Below are 20,394 nucleotides of genomic sequence, written 5' to 3' on the forward strand. Positions count from 1 at the left end.
GCCCTTCTGCCTTCTGCCATGGGGCGATGCTACATGAAGGTCCTTGTCAGATGCTGGCATTCTCTTGGATTTTGCAGACTCCAGAACTGAAAGTCAAGTATATTTGTTTTCTTTATAAATTACTCAGTCTAAGGTATTCTATATAGCAGCGGAAAATGGACTATATAGTTATTTAACACATTCTAGTTAGAGAAAACTATTTGAAAGAAATGTCTACTCAGCTGTGATATAAATACGCAGTGAAAAGAGTCAGAGGGCTGGGAGGGAGGGATGAGGCTGAGGGCTGTGGTGGGGCAGAGAATGAAATCATAGTATCTCTTTTATGGTACTGAAAAGTATGAGCCACCACTACACTGCAACCAACCAGATCACACGTGCAAAGACCACTCCAGACAACACTCAGAAAACTAAAGCAGCACCTTTATTTTATACATACAAACAGTATAAAACGTTTATTATGTAAGAGCAGTGTTTTGTTTACAATATATTATGTTGCTTCGAGCCAATGCAAAGACTTCATACATTATATCCCCTATCTCGTTGTGTTTACAATATATTATATTGTTTAAATGCCACTACCACAGTGTAAATTTTTGGTTTTTCTTTTTTCAATACTGAACTCTCTGAAGTAATGGTAAAGTTAAAATGTATCGTATGAGAGCAAACAAATAAGAGCAGTTAAAAAATGTGACAAACGTCTAAATATGTGACAATAAAATTTGAAATGCTGTAACTTCAACACTATGAACTGCTTCATCTAAATCCTTGTGATTTATGCATTTTTGCCCAATTTAACCTCTCTAATGTGACCCAGTCCCTCAACACCATGAATGCACTGTAATTTTGCAAATATCTGCCAACTATACACCGAAAAGACACAATTTTAACCTGATCAACAGACATAATATAAAATCTGTCCCAAAGGACTGAAAGAAGAAAATCTATACCATCATGCTACAGACATACTTAGGAAACTTAAAAGGAAGAGTAAATATCAGCTCAGTGATTTATAATGAAGCTAATAAAATTCAGGCCAGTATTCTTAAGTGTAATGAACATTATTTGAACATTCAACACATGAAAGGTTAACAAAGGCTATGAACTTGGTGTAACTTAAAACGTTTCAGATGTCGGAGTTCACCAGATGTAATTGGATTCAGGTGGATCCTGCAGCTCCCCAGCCTTTTTAAGTGAAGGCGTGTGCTGCCTGAGACCGGCGCCTGCTGGCCTCAGGGCATGCATGAGGCTGGCTCTGTACCCTGCAAAATTATTCACAGCTTAAAAGCAAAGAAACTACAAAAACAGGCTCTTCAGATTCATCATTAACCATTCAAATGAAATCCATTTTCCCTTTTTAACCCAGAGTGGAAGACCACCGTGACCACAAAAAGCTACCTAAATGAAGAGATGTTACAGGTTCAAGATCTCTGTTGAAAGAAATCCATTTTACTAACTCCATCAAATTTGCCCTCCATTGGATCTCTTACTCACTATATATTTTGGCTGTTGTGTTCAAATGGAAGCAGTCTCCACCCGAGGGTTTGTTAGGATCTCACAATGAAGTCTCAAATGCTGTTATAGAGGATTTGGCCATTGATCCTTTCACTGCATTGCAGAAACATCAATCCAGTTGATGATCCAGTTCAATATGTAACAACCTCCACTCTTCACATAGATCCCATGATGGGGAGTGGCTACAACACTCATACATACAGGAATTTTGTAAGAATTGAGTGTTTCCATTATATGTATGAGAGAAAGGGTGGTGATTGGAACTGACTCCTCATCAATGGGGATTTGTGGGTTTTGGTCAGGTGGCATCTATCCATTTTCCACTTGGTGGTCAGTGGAATGTAACACTGAGTTACACAACTGGAGACCTCCCTCCCTTCTACTTGTGGAGGTGCTGGGAGCACGCGTTCATTTTTGGTTTCCCAAACTGATCCAAAACAGCAATTACATTTCAAAAATCTGCCACCATCTTCATGTGCATCAGAGTCAAGTTCAGCATTTCATTTGTTCCTTGTGGTTGTTAAATGCAAGCATGTTGTTAAACAACTAGTGAGAACAGAATATTTGTTCCTGAATGTGTTTCTTTGAATTGTCAGTATGTAGGCTGGTAGCTCATGGAATGGTCAAAACATGAGCCAACAATGCGCTGGAGTAACTCCCTACCATGCAGCTTGACTTGCCACCCATGAAGACGGAACCTCCCTGCTGGCGAGGGTGAGCCTGAACAAGGACGTCTGACTCCAGGATCCTCCTTGCTAGGATGCCTGGGTGCCTGGGACCTCCCAATGTGTCACCCCACTGGGAATCTGTTCTTAGCAGAATTCTGTGACTCAGAACTTCCCTGTCACCTCCCTCTAGTTAAAATAAACCCCACTCTTTCAACTCCATTCTCTTGAAGTACAGAACTGGCCGGGTGGCCTCTCCTGGAAAACTCACTTGCATTTGAATTAAGCACTGGGGCACCTTCCCAGCTTGCATTGTAGGAGGGACACTGACGGCAAAAGATTAAGCATGTGGTCTACAGCAGGGGTGATATTTGGAGGCTTCCAATTCTCCTTGATAGAACTGCTCATCTACTGCTCTATTCCAAAAGGCCCCTAACTTGCCTTCTTTTTGTAAGAGTGACCAGGTATATCGGTGAAACAGTGCCCTTGTGCTCCCCCACCTCCATCACTCTTGGTGATCACTGGTCTCCAGTTATAAGACCAGAGATCTTTGAAATTGAGTCCTGGGGTGTATAGTCTGACCTCAGATCATTCCTAGGCTCAAGGACTTCTGGAAAATCACTTTGATTCTGGACAAGCCATGGTGTTTGTATCCAGTTGAGAGGGGGCATAAAATATTTGACTTAGTCTTCACGAAAATGACTCAAGAAGTGGTTGGTCTTCTATAGGTGTGTTGTTAGTCCAAAGGTTTCCTAAAAGCATGTTCTAGAGGGGATATAGTCAACCATAACCACTGTGTGAAGAGCTATTCACCAGAGGAAGTGCACTTGTTCCCATACTGTGCCCGCCAGACACCAACCTACCTTAAAATAAACATGTATACCCACATAAAAGTTCAGTATTCATACATCAGAATAATATGTGAATATTGTAAGGTGTGCACAAAAATTAGAAAGTTTTCAATAAATATAAGAATTTATATATTAAATATATATGTAAATATGCATAAAATAAAATATTAAAAATATTTTAAAGGTAACACATTTCCTCAACACCTGAACTAATAATTTCCACACTCACTGGATGATATGCAACGCCCTTTGGAGGCCACTGATCTAGAAAATACTTGATGTGTAAGTGGTTTGTTCAAGTTGTATCTGTTATTTTGGAGATACAAATGGTAGCCACATTTGGACTTCTGCTATTGAAGAGTGTTGCATGACTGGAAACTTTCTTTTCTCCAAGTGGAGAGGACAGTGGCCCATGCTTAGGTGACTAAGTTCTAGGTGGCAGATATACATAGACTGTGTTATTTTCTTCACTTGCTTATCAACTCTCCCTCCACTGGAATCTGTACTCCATGAGGCAAGGTCCTTTTTTCCTGTTCATTGATGTGTCCCCCATTGTCTGGATTCTTGCTTAGCACAGGGGAGACACTAATCCAATAGTAAATAATTGGCTTTATCCAGCTTCATTTCATATATAAAATGTCCAGTGGTTTATCTACATATCTAGTTCATTTTCAATAGTCAGTAAATTTGAGAAAAACACAACTCCATTATAATATCTCTCTCATAGAGGGCTTCACAGATCTTTCCTTTCCTTCAAAGGAACTCATTAAAAATATATCTAGTTCAATTTAAAGATTTTAAAAAAGTAAAACTCTTCACATTTTATATGTGACTTGATAAATCTTGAATTGTAAAATCAGAGGTAAGTAGATACTAATTCTACCTTTGATTAAAATCTTAATTTAGATGATCACTTCTTTCATAGTTGACATACTATATTACTGTATCAGCCCGTATTAGCAATATAAGCTACAAAATATTTGTGTTGGTATTTTACAGATCTGATGACATTTTGCAATGATGCCTTACTTTTAAATTCTAAAGTTTAAAATCTAAGGGTAGAGAGAGGCATAGGGAGCATGGTGGACAGAGAAGAAGCTACTCTTCATGAAATAGCAGGTGGGGCTGAGTTGTGGGTCATCTATTAGTCCGGGAGCCAAGAAGTGAAAGAGGCTGACTTCTCAGATGGTTCCAACTCACTTTTATTGCAGTGTCTTCCATGCCAACCTTCTTGACATTGGCATTTGTTGGGTTCATGGCAGGTCCCGTGTGCACCACAGCCAGGCTCACAGACAGCTGGAAACAAAGGAGATAAAATCAGTTTTTCCTCAACTTTCTTTCTTTCTTTCTTTTTTTTTTTTTTTTTAGGGTGCAACTTTGCAGGCATAGGGAAAGCTCACTTCAGGGAATTAGAAACTTATTGTTACAGCAGGAGCATCCTGCATGTTGGCACCACCAAATCTTGGGAGCAAAGTGGGTATGAGGAGAAGAGATAATACCCAAAGTTTCATTGAAATTCATTCGTGAATCTTTCTCAGAAAAGGAACTTCAATTTCAGCTCTATTCAACCTGTATGTTACAGTTCTGCAACAGGAAAACATAAGGGGCTTGCCTAGAAAACTTGGAGGTAGAATGCTCAGATGTTGGGGGCAGAGTGGGAATGATGAAAAGAGAAAATACCCGAAGTTTCATGGAAATTCATTCATGCAATTTTCTCAGAAAACTGTATTAGTGTGCAGATTTACTCTGCATGCATAGGGAAAGCTCAATTCAGGGAATTAGAATCTTTTTTTTTTTTATTGTAAACAAATGGGGTACCTTTTGCAACAGAATTACACAACTACTTTTCCTGCAGTTCTTTAGAACCAGTTAGTTTGGGCTTCATCCCCTGATTTTTTTTTCCTAAACTATTCTCCAGGTAAAAGTCAGTTTTAGACTTACTTCAAAAGTTCTAAGAGTGACCCTCGAATAAGCATCATGTTTCTCTTTTACAAAAGACTCTCAGTAGGATTTTGAAACTTGTGAATAATGGAAGTTTATTTTCCTTAAGACAACCTCTAGTAAATTAAAAAAATTAAAATGTATGTGTGAGAGTATGTAAATTCTTTCGTATACATGGATTCCATACAATGTCTTTGGTCTACATAAAGGAATCCCGTATGTCAGTGAGGAAAGGTTAACTGTGATGTTTTGTAGTAGGAGAGTACAGCTAGCTCACTCATCCCATAACCCAGATTGATGAGGTGTGTGATACTTACGCTTAGAACAGAGGTCTCCTTGATAACCTTTGGAGCACTTACATTTGCTTCTACCAATGCATTTACCTCCATTTCTACAGGGTTGCGGGCATTTGCCTAAAATAGAGAGGAATGGAAGTGAGCAAGGAACCCAGTGTGCCATTCAGGAGAAATTGCATAAAGAACCACAAGGTTTTGAGGGAGTAAAAATGCAGTACTTTTCACTCATTTTGATCTACTCTGGCTTTCATATTGCTTGGCTTTTGTTTTTGAAATGATAGGTTAATACTTCTACTTATATTTTGGAAACATATCTTCTTTCACAATAAATGTGTTACCCAAAGGCCATAGTTCCATTTAGTTTTCATATAAAGAATAACCTTTTAACTGACTCATAAATACTTGTAATTTAAGATACAACTTACTAAAAGTTGACACATGCATGACCCACTAATTGATCTTTTCTCTGAGTAATGTTTTGGATTGTTTCTTGTTCTGAAAGCAGGTCTACACCCCAAGGGATAACTTCCTCACTCTTCCATACTGCAGATGCAGTATGTGATTTATAAGGACTCAGAGATGTTTCTGGGTGGAAAACAAAGGTGTGGAACAGATAAGATGAAGTGCAATCAGCTTACACCTGTGCAAAACCAGTTGCAGTAGCAATGACATGAGTTAAAGGTTGGCTGAGAGGATGTGAGGCAGGCCACAAAAAGTGCCCAACACCACAGCCATGCATTTTTGGGGAATGTCTTAGATCCTAAAGATATATCATTTTTCTTTTATCTCATACAAAATGAATATCGCTGATGTTTTCACAGATCACATAATTTTAGAGCTGCCAGAAGACTTTAGACGTAAAAATTATGCCATCGGTTGCTGCCTTCTTACTCCAGAGGCTATTTATTTTCTCCCTGCAATCTAGAATTTGCCATCCTCAGACTGAGTTTTTGAAGAAGTAAAAAGTAAAGTACTGTCCTTCCAGATGTGAAACCACATCCTGTCACTGGCCCAGTGATGTTCTAAGAGGGCAAACAGCTTGGGTTTTTGTAGGGGATGAGTTTGGAATTTTGTTGTTGTTCTTTTTCTTTCTTTTCATTTTAGCAGAACATTAATTACGAAGGTCTCTGAGTATATAAGAACAACTAATGAAACCTATTCCTAACCATCTAACTTTTAATTCTCTAAACACTTCTTCTTATGGTCAGAGAACTTTGAAAGAAGCGAACTAGCACATATTTTACCAACAAATACTATTTTTGAGAAATAAGAAAAGAATTCCACATGAATTCAACCATTTGATTAAAAACACTTTATTTTCCTTTTTACTTACCTAAAGAGCTTTATTTATATATAAATTGATGAAAGCAGCATTTAGTCATTGTGGAGATAATACAGACATAACAATACTGGGGTGTTAGTGTCTCTCACAAACCTGGAGTGCCATTAGACTTAGATTTTTTTCCTAAAACAAGTATGTTCCAGAAACAGGTATTAAAACAACCTTCATAATAGAATATCACCTTTTTGTTGACCATAGAAAGTCTAAAGAAGCCCTTTTTGCTAGGTTTGCACACAAGAACACCATTGTTATGGTTTGGATATGAGGTGTCCTACAAAAACTCCTGTGTTAATACAGGACATGAATGATTGTATTATGAGAGCTGTGACCTGATAAGTGGATTGATCCATTTGATAGATTAGTAATTTGAAATGGACAGATTGAAGTCCGGTAGGTTGTGGAAGTGGGTCACTGGAGTCATGCCCTTGGGGATTATATCTTGTTCCCTGGCTCCTCCTTCTCTGACTCTGTCTCTCTGTCTCTCCCTCTATCTCTCTGTCTCTGCTTCTCAGTCAGCCAGGCTTTCCTCCATGATGTGCTATCTTACCTCAGGCCCAGAACAATGGAGTCCACCGACCACGAACCTCTGAGACCATGGGCCCTAAATGAACTTTTCCTCCTCTAAATTGTTCTTGTCAGGTATTTTGAATGAAAAGCTGACTAATACAACAATTTACTGTTTAGTTAATATCTCAACGCTTACCCAAAAGAAAGGAATGTCTAACACAAATTTCTATTTGCATCAAAGAAACATCAGATCCCAAGACATACACAAAATTGAATAATATCACCATACTTTGCAATACACTGAGTTTTTTTCCAGGCAAACACTATGTGGGGTGATAATTATATGGCAAAGCAGACAGAATAATTTTATGTGAAATACGTGGTGAGCCCTAATTTCCCCATGCTCTAGGAGGAGTAAACTTGGTCAGCAGGAATAATGCAGAGATTGATCTATGATGAGAATCCTTTTATGGACTCAATGGATCTTTTCTTGTCTATTGAAAGACAGAAACAAAGACCCTTAGGTTTATCTCAGCCAGGAAGGAGGATGTTCTCTCCTGGTTCCTATACAACAGAAAGACAACTAACTGCAAGAGAGTCAGAAGGCCACAGTTAGTTCAAAGACTATAGGAACCAAACCTTGTGATCTGATTGTTTTAAATTTCAGGATTCTATAATTGTCTTTAATATTGATGTTTCCTTTTCCTGAAAATAATTTGTGGTCAAATTCTATACAATGGACAATGGAAAACTGAGTAGGCCTGAGAAATTATACATCTTTATCTAAAGAGACTAAGCATTGCTTATAGACCCCAGATTTGAATTTAAACAGCATTTTTAGTACAACCAGAGGATGAGTCCTTATGAGTACAATGTCATAAGATATTTACAAAACAAAGACATTAAACTTCTTCCACCCATGGGATGGTGGGATAAATTAACTTAAATTTGTGACTCTCATAGACAAGAAAAGATCAAAGGGGTTTACAACCTGTGCCAACACTCATCATCTCTGAATCCTAGAATGATGGGTGATTTTTAATTGTTTTTTCCAATATTCTAAAATGTTTTTACAAAGAACATTTTATACTGAAAACTTTAAAATAAACCACTAATTTATTTTTAAACTTTATTTATAACACAACATAAGTAAGCTGTGTGGTCTTTTTAAATGAAGATTCTTTTTTTTTTTTTTTTTTTTTTTTTGTGGTACTGGTGATCGAACTCAGGGCCTTGTGCTTGCGAGGCGAGCACTCTACCAGCTGAGCTGTCTTCCCAGCTCCATTGAAGATTCTTGAGAAATCTATGAGCCGTAAGTAACACAACCATCCAGTCAGATACCTCTGACCACAGTTTTATTTGACTACACAACCATCCAGTCAGATACCTCTGACCACAGTTTTATTTGACTACACAACCATCCAGTCAGATACCTCTGACCACAGTTTTATTTGTTAACTTACAAGTGTATCTCACAATCAAGTCAGAATGAAGTTTAAGAAGCCATCATTCCTGATTAAGGTTAGGAGAAATGAAAATAAATTGACATCAGATTATACATTTCATTTTAAAAAAGAAGAATGAGGATTGGTAAGGATGTGGGAAAATTGGAACTTTTATACATTGCTTCACTTTGATGGGAATGTAAAATTGTGCAGCTATTTTGGAAAATGGTCTGGCAATTCCTCAAAAAATTTGATACCACGTGATCTAGCAATTTCACTCATGTGTATATTTCCAAGAGAAATGAAAACTTGTGTCTAAAAAAAGAACTTATACAAAAATGTTCATTGCAGCATTGTTCATAATAGCCTTCATGTGGAAACAACCCAAATATTTACCAACTGATGAATGAACAAACAAAATGCAGCAAATATACCTTCAAGTGAATATTATTTAGCAATAAGAAGGACTGATGTCCTGATATATACTACACCATGTGTGAGCCTTGAGTACACTAGAATAAATCTAAGTGAAAGAAGCCAGATACAAAAGGTCATATGTTGTAGGATCCCATTTATATGAAATGTTCAGAACAGGCAAGTCTGAAGAGATAGAAAGTAGATTAGAGGTTGCCAGAGCTGGGGGCACAGGGGAATGTGGGGGGACTACTGGTAGGTATGGGCTTTCTTTTTGAGGTGATGAAATGTTCTGGATTTGCCAGAGGTGAAGGCTGCACAACTTTGTGCATATACTGAATGGTATACCCTTAAATGTTGGGTTTTATGGTATGTGAATTATATCTTAACTAAAAAACAAGAATCCATAGTTCAACTATCCTGTTTTGTCTGTATACTTTTAGAGGCACTTTTCAACTCCAGACCCATTTCCATTTTTTCCTGGTAATATGATTCCTTCAATAGAAACAGGAAATTTCCTGAAAGATTTTGAATAAAACTTGTGATCAGATTCATCAGGGGCTTTCAAAGACCCACATTTTTTATGCAGTCAGAAAAAAGATATCACACACATATATACACACAAAAATAAAGCAGTGCTTCTGCCAACAGAAAGTGTGTAAACCTAAGGCATGAAGAGGCATTCGTACATGAAATGAGCCTGTGAGCAAAAACTCACACACAAGCCAACAAAGTGTGCAACCTCTGGGGGTGAGGACGAGGAGAAAATTGAGGGGTGTTCATTCAGAGATATCTTTATCAGGGAAGGGTAATTAATAAGAATAGAAACCACATCCTGGCAATTAATTACATGTTCTATGGAAACTTCAGAAGTATTTCATTTGAACTCTATAAAAATGGTTACTTCACCTACTACTCATTAAAGTACAGAAACTCACAAATAAATTAGAGGTTGAAAGTTAAAGTCAGAACACTTAGTATTATTCAATTTTGAACCCACTACAACTTCACAAACTATGGCTGTACCAAACACAGTTGATGCTTTACAGACAACACAGCTGGAAACGAGAATGCTGAACAAGTCTCCCTCCACACACATCAAAAAGGCAGAGTCGCAGCAAACAAGCAGACGCCAGCCAGTTCCTTTAGCTCCTTCCTGGGCGTGCATTCCACTATCTGAGCAATCTACAGTGGGTTGCCTCATTCCTCAGTTTCACAGAGAGGTGAAGTGACTTGCTGAGGGCTACTTGGTGACTAGGTGTTAGAACCACGATAAGCAGTTTGGTATATTAATTCCCCAAATAATGGTTGTCTACCACATTCTATCCTTGAATTGTAACAAACATATGGCGAAGGCAGAATACTCACCAATCTTGTTTACCACTTGATTTTCTTTTACATAAACACTCATGTGACCCTTCACTAATCAAGATATAGACTATTTTCAGCACCCCAAGAAATTCTTTTGTGCCTCCAACAAGGATTCTCATTTCCATCATCACCCATTAGCTTTGCTTGTTCCTGAACTTCAAAAAATAAGGAATCATCAGGAGGCACTGGTCTGTGTCTGGCTCCTTTCACTGACCATGTCTGTGGGAGGCGCTCGTCTTGATGCTTGTGCTATTAGCTTGTTCTTTTTTTATTGCTGTGTACATGTCTGTGTTCCTTTTTAGGGTCTGCCCTTTTTTCTTAGGTGGGTAACAAGGCTCAGTCTATTCTAGGATATCTGGCAGCTATGGCAGCAGAAAGCCCCACCACGCCTGTAGGTGGGTGACAGATCTCTGCTGTTTCAGAGCTCTGGTCTTCATTTCAAGGCTGAAGCTGTGGGCACCGGGTAATGCGAAGTGGAAATGACCAACAAGAAATAATACAACACACTGAGTAATCCAAACCCAGACAGAACCGACTCAGAGACATTTGTTCTGAGTGCTCTGAGGCTCATGAGCCATGTCACTCTTTGCCTACCCTTTTGCCAAAATAAGTGTCAGATGAATGTAGCAAAAAGAAACCAATGCCTTAAGACCTTACACAAGCTATGTGTAAGGCTAATGCGCTTCGGATTCCTCTGGTAAATGGAAGGGATTCGATAAAATTGCCAAGGAACCCAGAGAACAAAGAGAATGCAGAAATTCAGTACTTACTTCTTTCACACTGCTCCCCTTCTAGACCTGGGGGGCAAATGCATTTTCCAGGGTAGAAACAGGTCCCTCCATTAAAACAGGTGGTTGAGCAGTTTGCTGTCAGAATGAACAACCAGGGGTTGCATTAGATTTAACCAGGGGTTGCAGGGGTTGCATTGATTTAACCAGGGATTAAACTTCACATAACGTGCATGATGTTTCTTAGGCATCTGTCCTTGCTCATTTACTTCATAAAGTAAGCCACTTAAGCCCACTTTACAAATACAAAAACTGTAACCCATTACTTCAGTTATTCACAGTAATTGATTCAAATTACAATTACAATCAAATTGCAATTACTTGATTTCAGAACATAATAGTATATAATAGGATATCACATACATTCTATTCCTCCCACTCCTAGAAGTTTACATCTTAATAAAAAAAATCATGGTGTGTAAAAAAACGGTCTTTTAATTTTTTAAATAAAATCTTCTTTCTTAAAAGGAGAAGAATGCTATGCTATAAATTCTAGAAGATTTTTTTAAAAATCTGGTTGGAGGATAAAGGAAGAGTAAAAGGTGAAAACTTATACTTTGGAATAGACAAAAAGAAGAGAAGTCATAAATACCAGGAGCCAACAAAGAAGAAAGCAATGTTCTTTCAGAAAAAGATGAACAGGGATTCATTTTACCTAACAGAATATTTTAAATAGGCTTAAATAGGCTTTTATGACATTTGGAAAAAGGCATAATTGTACTTGGAAAAAGACTGCAGACCCTTGTGAGGTCACATAGGTGGGAATATGGTGGCAACTGAGTTGGAGGGACAAAGCTGGATGTATTCCAGCAGGAGTCCAATTAGCTACATTAGCCAGGTAATAGTAGTCATACTGTGATTCAACCTAAACCCTCTCTCTTGGTGCAGTTTCTGGAATTTCACTGCTTGCTGGCACCTAAATAGAGGGAGGACAGAGAAGTGGGAATGGAGTGTCTAAAAGTAGACAAGCTGGCTCATTCTGTAAAGATGAAAATTAGAGTTTGGATTTTTAGCAATTTCGGTTATATATCCTATTTGTTTTTGTCCCACATAAAATGGGCCAAAATTGGCTCTAACTGAACAAAAGCTAAAGCAAGCTTCCAATAGGAAAATCAGAAAGGAAATCCAAAAGTTATATGTGTGCTTTCTTTGTGGAAAAGAATTCCAACTAAAATATTTTATGAATAACATGCCTCTGAAACGATAAATGCTGTGTTTAAAATCACAAGCATCTCCCAGTTCCAGACAGTGCTATACTTGTTCTGGCAAAACCAAGCATCCTGACTTACAGAGGAACAATAGCATTTTGGTAGAGGATTCAGGAGATCCATTCATGGGGCCCTCTTTTTTGCTACTTGGTGCCGGTATTTCTAGGACTGATTGTTTTTGTGAGTGTGTCCTGTCCCCCAACTCATCCTTGTTTCTCCTAAGGATAAGAGGAGATGAAACGTTGAGATCAATATTCATGTGGTTTTTCCCTATGGGAACTGCTCCTTTTTTATTTTTCCCGGTGCTGGGGATTGAACCCAGGGCCTTGTGCTTGCAAGGCAAGCACTCTACTGACTGAGCTATCTCCCCAACCCTACTGCTCCTTATTGATATGTAAAATGCAATGATCCTGGTAGCTTAATTGAAAGTAATAAAATTTGATAAACCTGATTATATAATTTAGCCATACTCTTAGTACTTGTGTAATAGTTTACTTCTCTGACCATACTTCTCCATATTTCTGCAATGGTTTGGATATGGTTTGAGTGTGTCCCTAAAAGGTTCGTGTGCAGGCAGCTTGGTTCCCAATGTGGCAGTGTTGTGGAGTGGTGGAATCTTTAAGAAATGGGTAACAGAAGACAGTTAAGTCACTGGGACTGCCACCCTCAGGAAGGATTGAGGTAATTCTATAGGACCTTGGTTAGTTCCTACAAGATCAAGTTGTTATGAAAACAGCACACCTGGCCCTTGAGTCTCCCTGGTTTCCTATCTGGCCATGGCGATGTTCTCTTTTCCAGGTATTCCCACCATAATGTCATCTACCATGATGTGATATAGCCAGAAGACCCTCACCAGAGCTGAGCAGATGCTAATGCCATGATCTTGAATTTCCAGAACCATAAGCTTAGTTAACCTCTTTTCTTTAGAAAGAACCCAGCTTCAGGTATTTTGTTATAACAACAAAAAACAGACTAATTTAAATTTCTATTGTACAATGAGCCAGAGACACTAACTTTCAATGAACCTGAGAGCATATTGGCCAATGATTAACAACTCACTTCCTAACTTTTGTGGCACATGTCCCAAGGGTCGATGAAAGTTGTTTTTTAATGTCTGTTCCAGAATATAGTGTTGAGATCTAGCTCTATGCCAATAACTACACCATTTTTTTCAGAAGCTCCATACTGTCTTCTGAATAATAAAAAACATTTTTTATTGTTGTTGAGGAAGTCAAAAATAATATTTAAAAAAATCCTCAGATCTCTAAGATCAAGTGGAATCTCAATAAGTTTTCCAAAAACAAAAAAATTTACTGGTGTCTAACAAGTAGGAAAACTTTCATTTGAAAGGCAAAATATTATAAAATATAAAGATACTGGAATAGAGATAGATATATTCCCTCATTAGTGACCATGAAGTGTTTGGGATGCTGTAGCATTAGTAAAACATTGCAATGGATACTCTACTGTGTAAACCACACCGATAATGGCCACATCTACCTAAGCAGGTCACACTGATGCATTCTTTAAATCTGTGAATATAAGAATTCTTCATTCAAATATCTGAAGGATTTGCTTTATTTCCTAACAGTTTCAATATAACTATAAAGTTTCTACTTTAAGAAATGCCCAGTTTTAGAGGGTGGGGATGTAGTTCAATGGTAGAGCACTTGCCTAACATGCACAAGGTCCTGGGTTCAATCCCCTGTACACTTAAAGAAAAAGAAAAATAAAGGATTAATACAAGAAGAAATGCTCAATTTAGAAATAGCGGAGATGCCAAATGCTAAATTTAGACAAAAAGAGGATTCACAATCAATAATTTTACTTGCTGTCATTATTATTAGTGTTATTAGGGCTTAATCTTTATGAATACTTTTTTTTTTTTTTTTTTTTTTTTTTTTTTTTTTTTGCGGTGCTGGGGATTGAACCCAGGGCCCTGTGCTTGCAAGGAAAGCACTTTACCAACTGAGCTATCTCCCCAGCCCTATGAATACATGTTTTCAAAAATGTTTTTAATCTAATGCCATGATTTTAAAAGACCACTTCTAAAAAATGTATCCTTGCTTTTTGATATTATCTCAGTTAAAATCAGGAGTTAGGTCAGGAAGGTCAATGACTTCATTCCAAATTTAGCAAAAGGAAAAACACTGTCCAAAGACAGGGTAAGTTATCTGCTGAATTCCAGAGTACCTCATGGGGAGCTGGGACCTGAATTAGGTAGCCTGGGTTGCAACATGGTACAGAGGAAGGAGTGAATTTAGCTCAAGCTGCTCAAGCACTATAAACCTCACCAAGCTTATCTGGGAATGAAATGGATAATACTTTCCATATATCAAAAGGCTGTTGAGAGTAAAATCAGACAATTATATGATGAATGTCATAAAATAGTAGACAACCATAAATTATTATTTTGACTCATGCTGAGGGCTCTTTACATAACTTTCCTTTCTTTAAAAAGAAAAAAAAAAGAAACTGTGCATTATAATCTTGGAACTAACTGAATGATCACTAAAGTGTCGCTTCTTCCAAATAATATTCGTCATTTTATTTCAAAACATTTTTATTAGCCAAAACAATGCTCTGTTCATATAATTAGCATTATATATGCAAAGATAACTCCACTAAATCCACACAGTGCAGAAAATTCTTAATGTTTTCCCACTTTCATGGTATGAAGTAGACAAAATAGACTGGTATCTCATGCAGAATATGAATTGTTCAGCAATTTTTTTAAGGTCAAGTCTGAATCCTGTCTCTGAGAACAAAATCTGACCATTGCTGCAATGCTAAGAAGGAGGCATGAAACCTCTCAGGGATGCAATTTTTGAGCAGAGTATTGAGTTGGAAGTCAGTTCATCTTTAGGTCAAGCAATGAACAGAAATCCATGATCCCCTCCCATAACAAGAGTGGTCAGTGGAAGACAGCTGTCCAGCCAGGATGACATTTCTGGCTACATTCAGGTAGGACCAGGAGGTTAATTCCTACCCATGGTATAGGTGTGGAAGTTTTGTGGGTCACTTCTTGGGGCTAGCATTGTTTTTTGTTTTTTGTTTTTTGTTTTTTGCGGTACTGGGGATCGAACTCAGGGCCTTGTGCTTGCAAGGCAAGCACTCTACCAGCTGAGCTATCTCCCCAGTCCTAGCATTGTTTTTTGAGGGGGATTGTTTCTGTTTTTTTCTTAGAGAACTGCCTACTCCAAACCCCCTTCTCTACTCTGTTGACTGGCCCTAGAAAGCTCCAACACTTCAGGCAGGACAACAAGATGAAAGGTGCCTGGTCCCCTGAATCACTGCATGGAGAAGAGCTGCACTATCCACAGACCTCCTAATCCTGCACTGGAGCATTCTGTGAATGAAATAAAATTCTGCTACACTTGAGTGTTAACATTTGAGTGTTAAGCTACACTCAAATGCGGGTTTCAATGATTACAGCAGTCATCTTTACCCTGAGGGTTATATCCTACTTACAGAGTGATGACATATTTAGTATACTTATTTGAATCAAATATTTAAAATGTAAAACTTGGGGACTGGGGTTGTAGTCAGTGGTAGAGTACTTGCCTAGCATGTGTGAGGCACTAGGTTTGATTTTCAGCACCACATATAAATAAATGAATAAAATAAAGGTCTATCAACATCCAAAAATATATATACTTGAAAAATAAAATAAATGTAAAACTTGTTTCTTAAAAAGAAAATGTTACCTTTATCACAATTGACTCCATAGAATCCAGGTGGACAGATGCAGAAACCAGGAGTAACACAAAGTCCACCATTCATGCATCGTGGTGTGCAAAGGGCTTATAGGGAGAGAGAATCCTGATTAAGGCCAAATGGGGATTTGGGGTAGAACCATTTTTAAATGTCAATAGCACAACAATTTCAAGCTTTGTAGGGTAGAACCATTTTTAAATGTCAATAGCACAACAATTTCAAGCTTTGTAGTCGATTCTAAAATGTGCACCCTTGTGAGATACAAATTTGCTATATTAAAAATTGTTTTGTGGTTTTTAATTAGGCTATTTTTCAACTTTGCAATTTCTTAGAAAATAATTTTGAATTTGTTTCACTTTGAATATCTGATTAATTATTTTCCAGAATCATCTTGACTAAGGTGTGGTTTTTTATTTTAACTGTAAATATTTTCTCTCTGCCCCTATATCCTTAATCTTCCAATTTCAAAATAAATGCAAAATAAGAAAACTAAGAAAATATTTTTATTTCTTAAAGATAAAAATATTTTGCTTACTCTGGTCAAATAAGCTCTTGGTATTTAAGCATCTTATAATTAATATTCATTTTCTTGCTTACCTCTTTTTTCACATAATTATCTTAAAAGTAATTTCCCTGAAATGGATATACTTCCTATACAATTTATTTTCATTCTTTTTCTCTTTTACTTGTAATAACTTCATAACTATGGTATGGACTGAATTGTGAATCATGCCACTTTAAATTGGAATAGATAATTTCAAATCAATGGTGATACTAGCTTTTTTAAGGCAACTTAAAGTGGAGAAAAATCAACTTCAAGACTTTGATAAGATTATGCTGAAGGACAGGGTGTCCAGTAGTTGGGGTGGGTGTAGACACTGTACAAATGTTCTCTCCCTGTGTCACCACATACTGGGTTTAACAGAAAACCACTCCCAGAAGAAATACTTTCCAATAGCTCTTTTGTGGCTTTTTACTTTTTATAATGTGACCAAAAAAATAATTTCAGGAGATGCATTAAAAACCCATGTGGGGCTCTGGGACATCATGTTCATCAGGAAGCAAACAAGAGATGCCAGTTTCTGATCTTTACCCTTCTCACAGTGAGGCCCGTAGAATCCATCAGGACACTCGCAGATTCTTCTTTCATTACAAAAGCCTCCGTTTCGACACCCTCCTGGGCACTCAGCTGCACCAAAGAGAAACAAGGTATTTGGGTACCCTTGGAATCATGATGGGTCACAGCCAATGTGATATATTAGTGATCATTTTTATTTTAGTGTACCATCACCATGATTGATTGAGTGCCCAGATACTTTTACTTCATTCTCCGTACACCATTTGGATTTCTCTAAATCTTTAAGATTTTGCCTCTTGCAATCCTGCTTCCAACGGTAGGGGCTCTTGGACAAAGTTAAAGCAAATTTTATCTTGCCTTCATCCCTACCTATCAACCTACCTTAAATTCACACTGTAGAAGAATGAATGCTATTGCCCTCAAGAGTCACTTTTAGAGAATGGCATGAATTTTTTGGTACATCTTAAGAGCACTGACAGGCTTCAGAGCTTAAATTTTGTACAGAAAACAGATGGAAAAGAAGTCAGACTTCCATGCTTAATGGATACCCAGGGCACTACAGGGAGGTTCTGAGTGAGCCTTGGTCCAGAGGGACACTGGAGTGATAGTGACATCCTGTCCTCCTTAGATGTGATTGGCATCAAGTTTTTGGCATGGGTATGGCTAGTGTTGCCTTTGACAGGTGAAAAGTGCTGGTAATGACTGGCCCTTACACTGAAGAAACAAAGAACAAAAGGGAAAAATACCACTGGAGACTCTCAAATGTATTATAAAAGCAGGAAAAAGGGAGGGCATTTTGAACCGGTATTGGAGTTGCTAAAATTGTTAAGTGACGTCAAAACCAGAGAAAAATCTGTCTTAGTACTGTCACTGAACCCTGTGTTTCCCATCCTCCCTCCTATTAGTGTGGTTATAATTATCAAAAAAAAGTGGAACAAATTTTTTGTCATAATCACACCTGGAATCCTTTTGAGCCTCTTGAGTCAATACTTACCTTGCTGACATGTTTTAAAGAAGATAGCATTTTGAGGTGTCTGGAGGATGGTGTTGCCTTCAGAATTCATTACAATCACATTCACTTCAAATGCTGCCACCCCATCTTGTTTCCCAAGACATGGGAAACCAACTTGAACGACTAAAAGAAAAAGAGGAAAAGAGTATCGGGAAACAGATGATTCCGGTTTTACAGAAATCTTGGGAAGAGACACAAAGAACAAAGCAAAAATGTTCACATTTTCATGACTTTCTTGTAACCTTACTGGAGTACAGACTGTATTTTGATCATCTGGGCATTCTTCACATAACTCGTGTACTATGCTGGGTGGAGAAAGGATGGATGACACTCATTAAATTGTACTCTACTAACGCAGAACTGGGGAATATTTTGTTGACAGTCTGAGCTTGTATTATCTTTGAAAAAGCAAAATATTTTCTCCAGAAATTAAGGGTACAAAAAGGAAGCATAAATTTATTAATTAGGGAGAAGAAATTTCGTGGGCACCTTCGTCATCCAAAAAGAGCTAGATTCCATAATTCAATAAAAAAACTCTGTGAGTGATACCCCCTAGTTTATTTTTAGGCTGTGTGATTGAAAGTCACAAATTATCTTCTTTGAACATTTTCTACAACTCAGATGAGACTCCAATCATTGGATGGAGTTAATGAAGTTCATATTTTCTCAGGCTAACTCGTTAATATGAAGAAGTGTTCGGTGTGATGAAATCATCTCCTGGATGGGCTTTTAATGAATGGTTCCTAATAAGGAGCCACTTCTTCCTTGTGGGTCTGTTGATCACTGGGCATGTGTAGGTGTTGACAACAGAGCTACAAAGCAGGGAGTGGAAAACAAAAACACTGCTGTACGTAGATGTGAGGAGGCCAGCAGTTGTGGAATAAGCATAAGTCATTGGGTGAAACTGGGCAAATCAGACATGAGTATTGGCTGAGAGACTGACTATGCAAATTTCCAGGATCCACTGGGTATCCTAACATCCACTGGAAATGACTGATCCAGCTGATCCACTAGACTCTAGGTTTTCCCTAGGAATAAGAAGAAATATTGCCAGTAGGTACATAGGTGAGATTTTGCTTCTTTTTGCTTCTGTGTGGCAGGTATGGTTATGACCATGCTTGGGCAAACCATACAAAACCAAGACAAATTCTCTCCCTTTAGAGGGTACATAAACCTTCCTCCAGGGTTTAAAAGGAGAACTGAGCTGGAAATTGGGCTGCACCAATTGGTATGACACAAGCTGGTCATACAATCTTTGCAGTGTACTCGACAATAGAAAACCCTCTGAAGACTTTGGCATTGTGAGTGCCCTTCACTGACTCATTCCCAAAGCAACACAGATTTCTAGTTCCTGAGTCTTGAGAATTGAGCCTTGCAAATAATTGAGTATATGATGAAAAGGAAATACAGACATTTTAACAGAAGTAAGAAGAGAGAGAAAAATAAAAATTGTGCCCAAAGTTCCAAAGTAAAATTGTATCCATTGAAAACCTTGGTTAAAGGAAATCCTACATGTGACAATGCCCATTTACAAAAATAAAAGAAACAAAAACAAAAGAAGCTACTAATAGAGATTTCTATTTCAGAAGGAAATAAAGGAGTCAATAAATAATTTTTTTTTTTTTTTTTGCTTTTCCAACTCATTTACACTAACCAGTTAGGAAGCTTTACCCTCTTTTGAATTTTCTGCATGCATCAGCAAACCAATAATTGCTCTGAGCTGTAAAAAGATGGAAGAACACAAAAGGATACTTAAGAACAGAGCTTGTAGAATCTTTCTCACCACAAACTTTACTGCCATCATCCAAATTTTTCTGGATTCCAGGTATATCTTTTTCCTGGTCCTTATTCAGCCTCCAATTTGCAGCCCACCAGATTCTTTTAGAAAGGCACCTGAATTTTATTTTGGGTTTCAGAATCTTGGTGTGGAAGAGAAGATGCTTGTACAGAAACTCATCTCATTTCTCCTTGTCAGCATAGTCAAACTTCAAAACATATCTTTGATGTCAAATATCAATAAAATTTCTTATTAGGTGTATGGGAAATAAATAAAAATTAGTAGTTCCTCTACATCTTCAGATATGCTCAAAGCAGACCATTTGCAAATCTGGTTAAATTGTAACTACATTCAGATGTTTTCAGATGTTGTCAGGGAACATCTAGAGGGTTTGAAGTGCTTGCTTGAAAGTGTGTGGTTGCTAACATTGCCTCTATGTCAATGAAAATAAAAAACATACTCAGAGAATT

At 37.7% G+C, this 20,394-nt stretch overlaps 1 protein-coding gene across 2 annotated transcripts in view; it reads right to left on the reverse strand.

Moving 5' to 3' along the window:
- Positions 1–399: 399 nt before the first annotated feature.
- Positions 400–20,394, reverse strand: part of Wif1 (WNT inhibitory factor 1) — a 64,920-nt gene continuing 44,925 nt past the window's right edge. Inside the window, exons 4-10 of one of the 2 annotated variants that reach the window (XM_047547965.1) lie at positions 18,130–18,270; positions 17,151–17,246; positions 16,048–16,143; positions 11,115–11,210; positions 5,287–5,382; positions 4,229–4,324; positions 400–1,259 (exon numbers count right to left, since the gene is read on the reverse strand). In XM_047547965.1, coding sequence (XP_047403921.1) covers positions 1,138–1,259; positions 4,229–4,324; positions 5,287–5,382; positions 11,115–11,210; positions 16,048–16,143; positions 17,151–17,246; positions 18,130–18,270 — 743 coding nt within the window. In that variant the 3' untranslated portion in view covers positions 400–1,137. The remainder of the gene's footprint in view (positions 1,260–4,228; positions 4,325–5,286; positions 5,383–11,114; positions 11,211–16,047; positions 16,144–17,150; positions 17,247–18,129; positions 18,271–20,394) is intronic. The other variant, XM_047547966.1, reaches the window with a different exon arrangement.

This window comes from Sciurus carolinensis, chromosome 4, assembly GCF_902686445.1.
Source record: "Sciurus carolinensis chromosome 4, mSciCar1.2, whole genome shotgun sequence".
Taxonomy (NCBI): domain Eukaryota; kingdom Metazoa; phylum Chordata; class Mammalia; order Rodentia; family Sciuridae; genus Sciurus; species Sciurus carolinensis.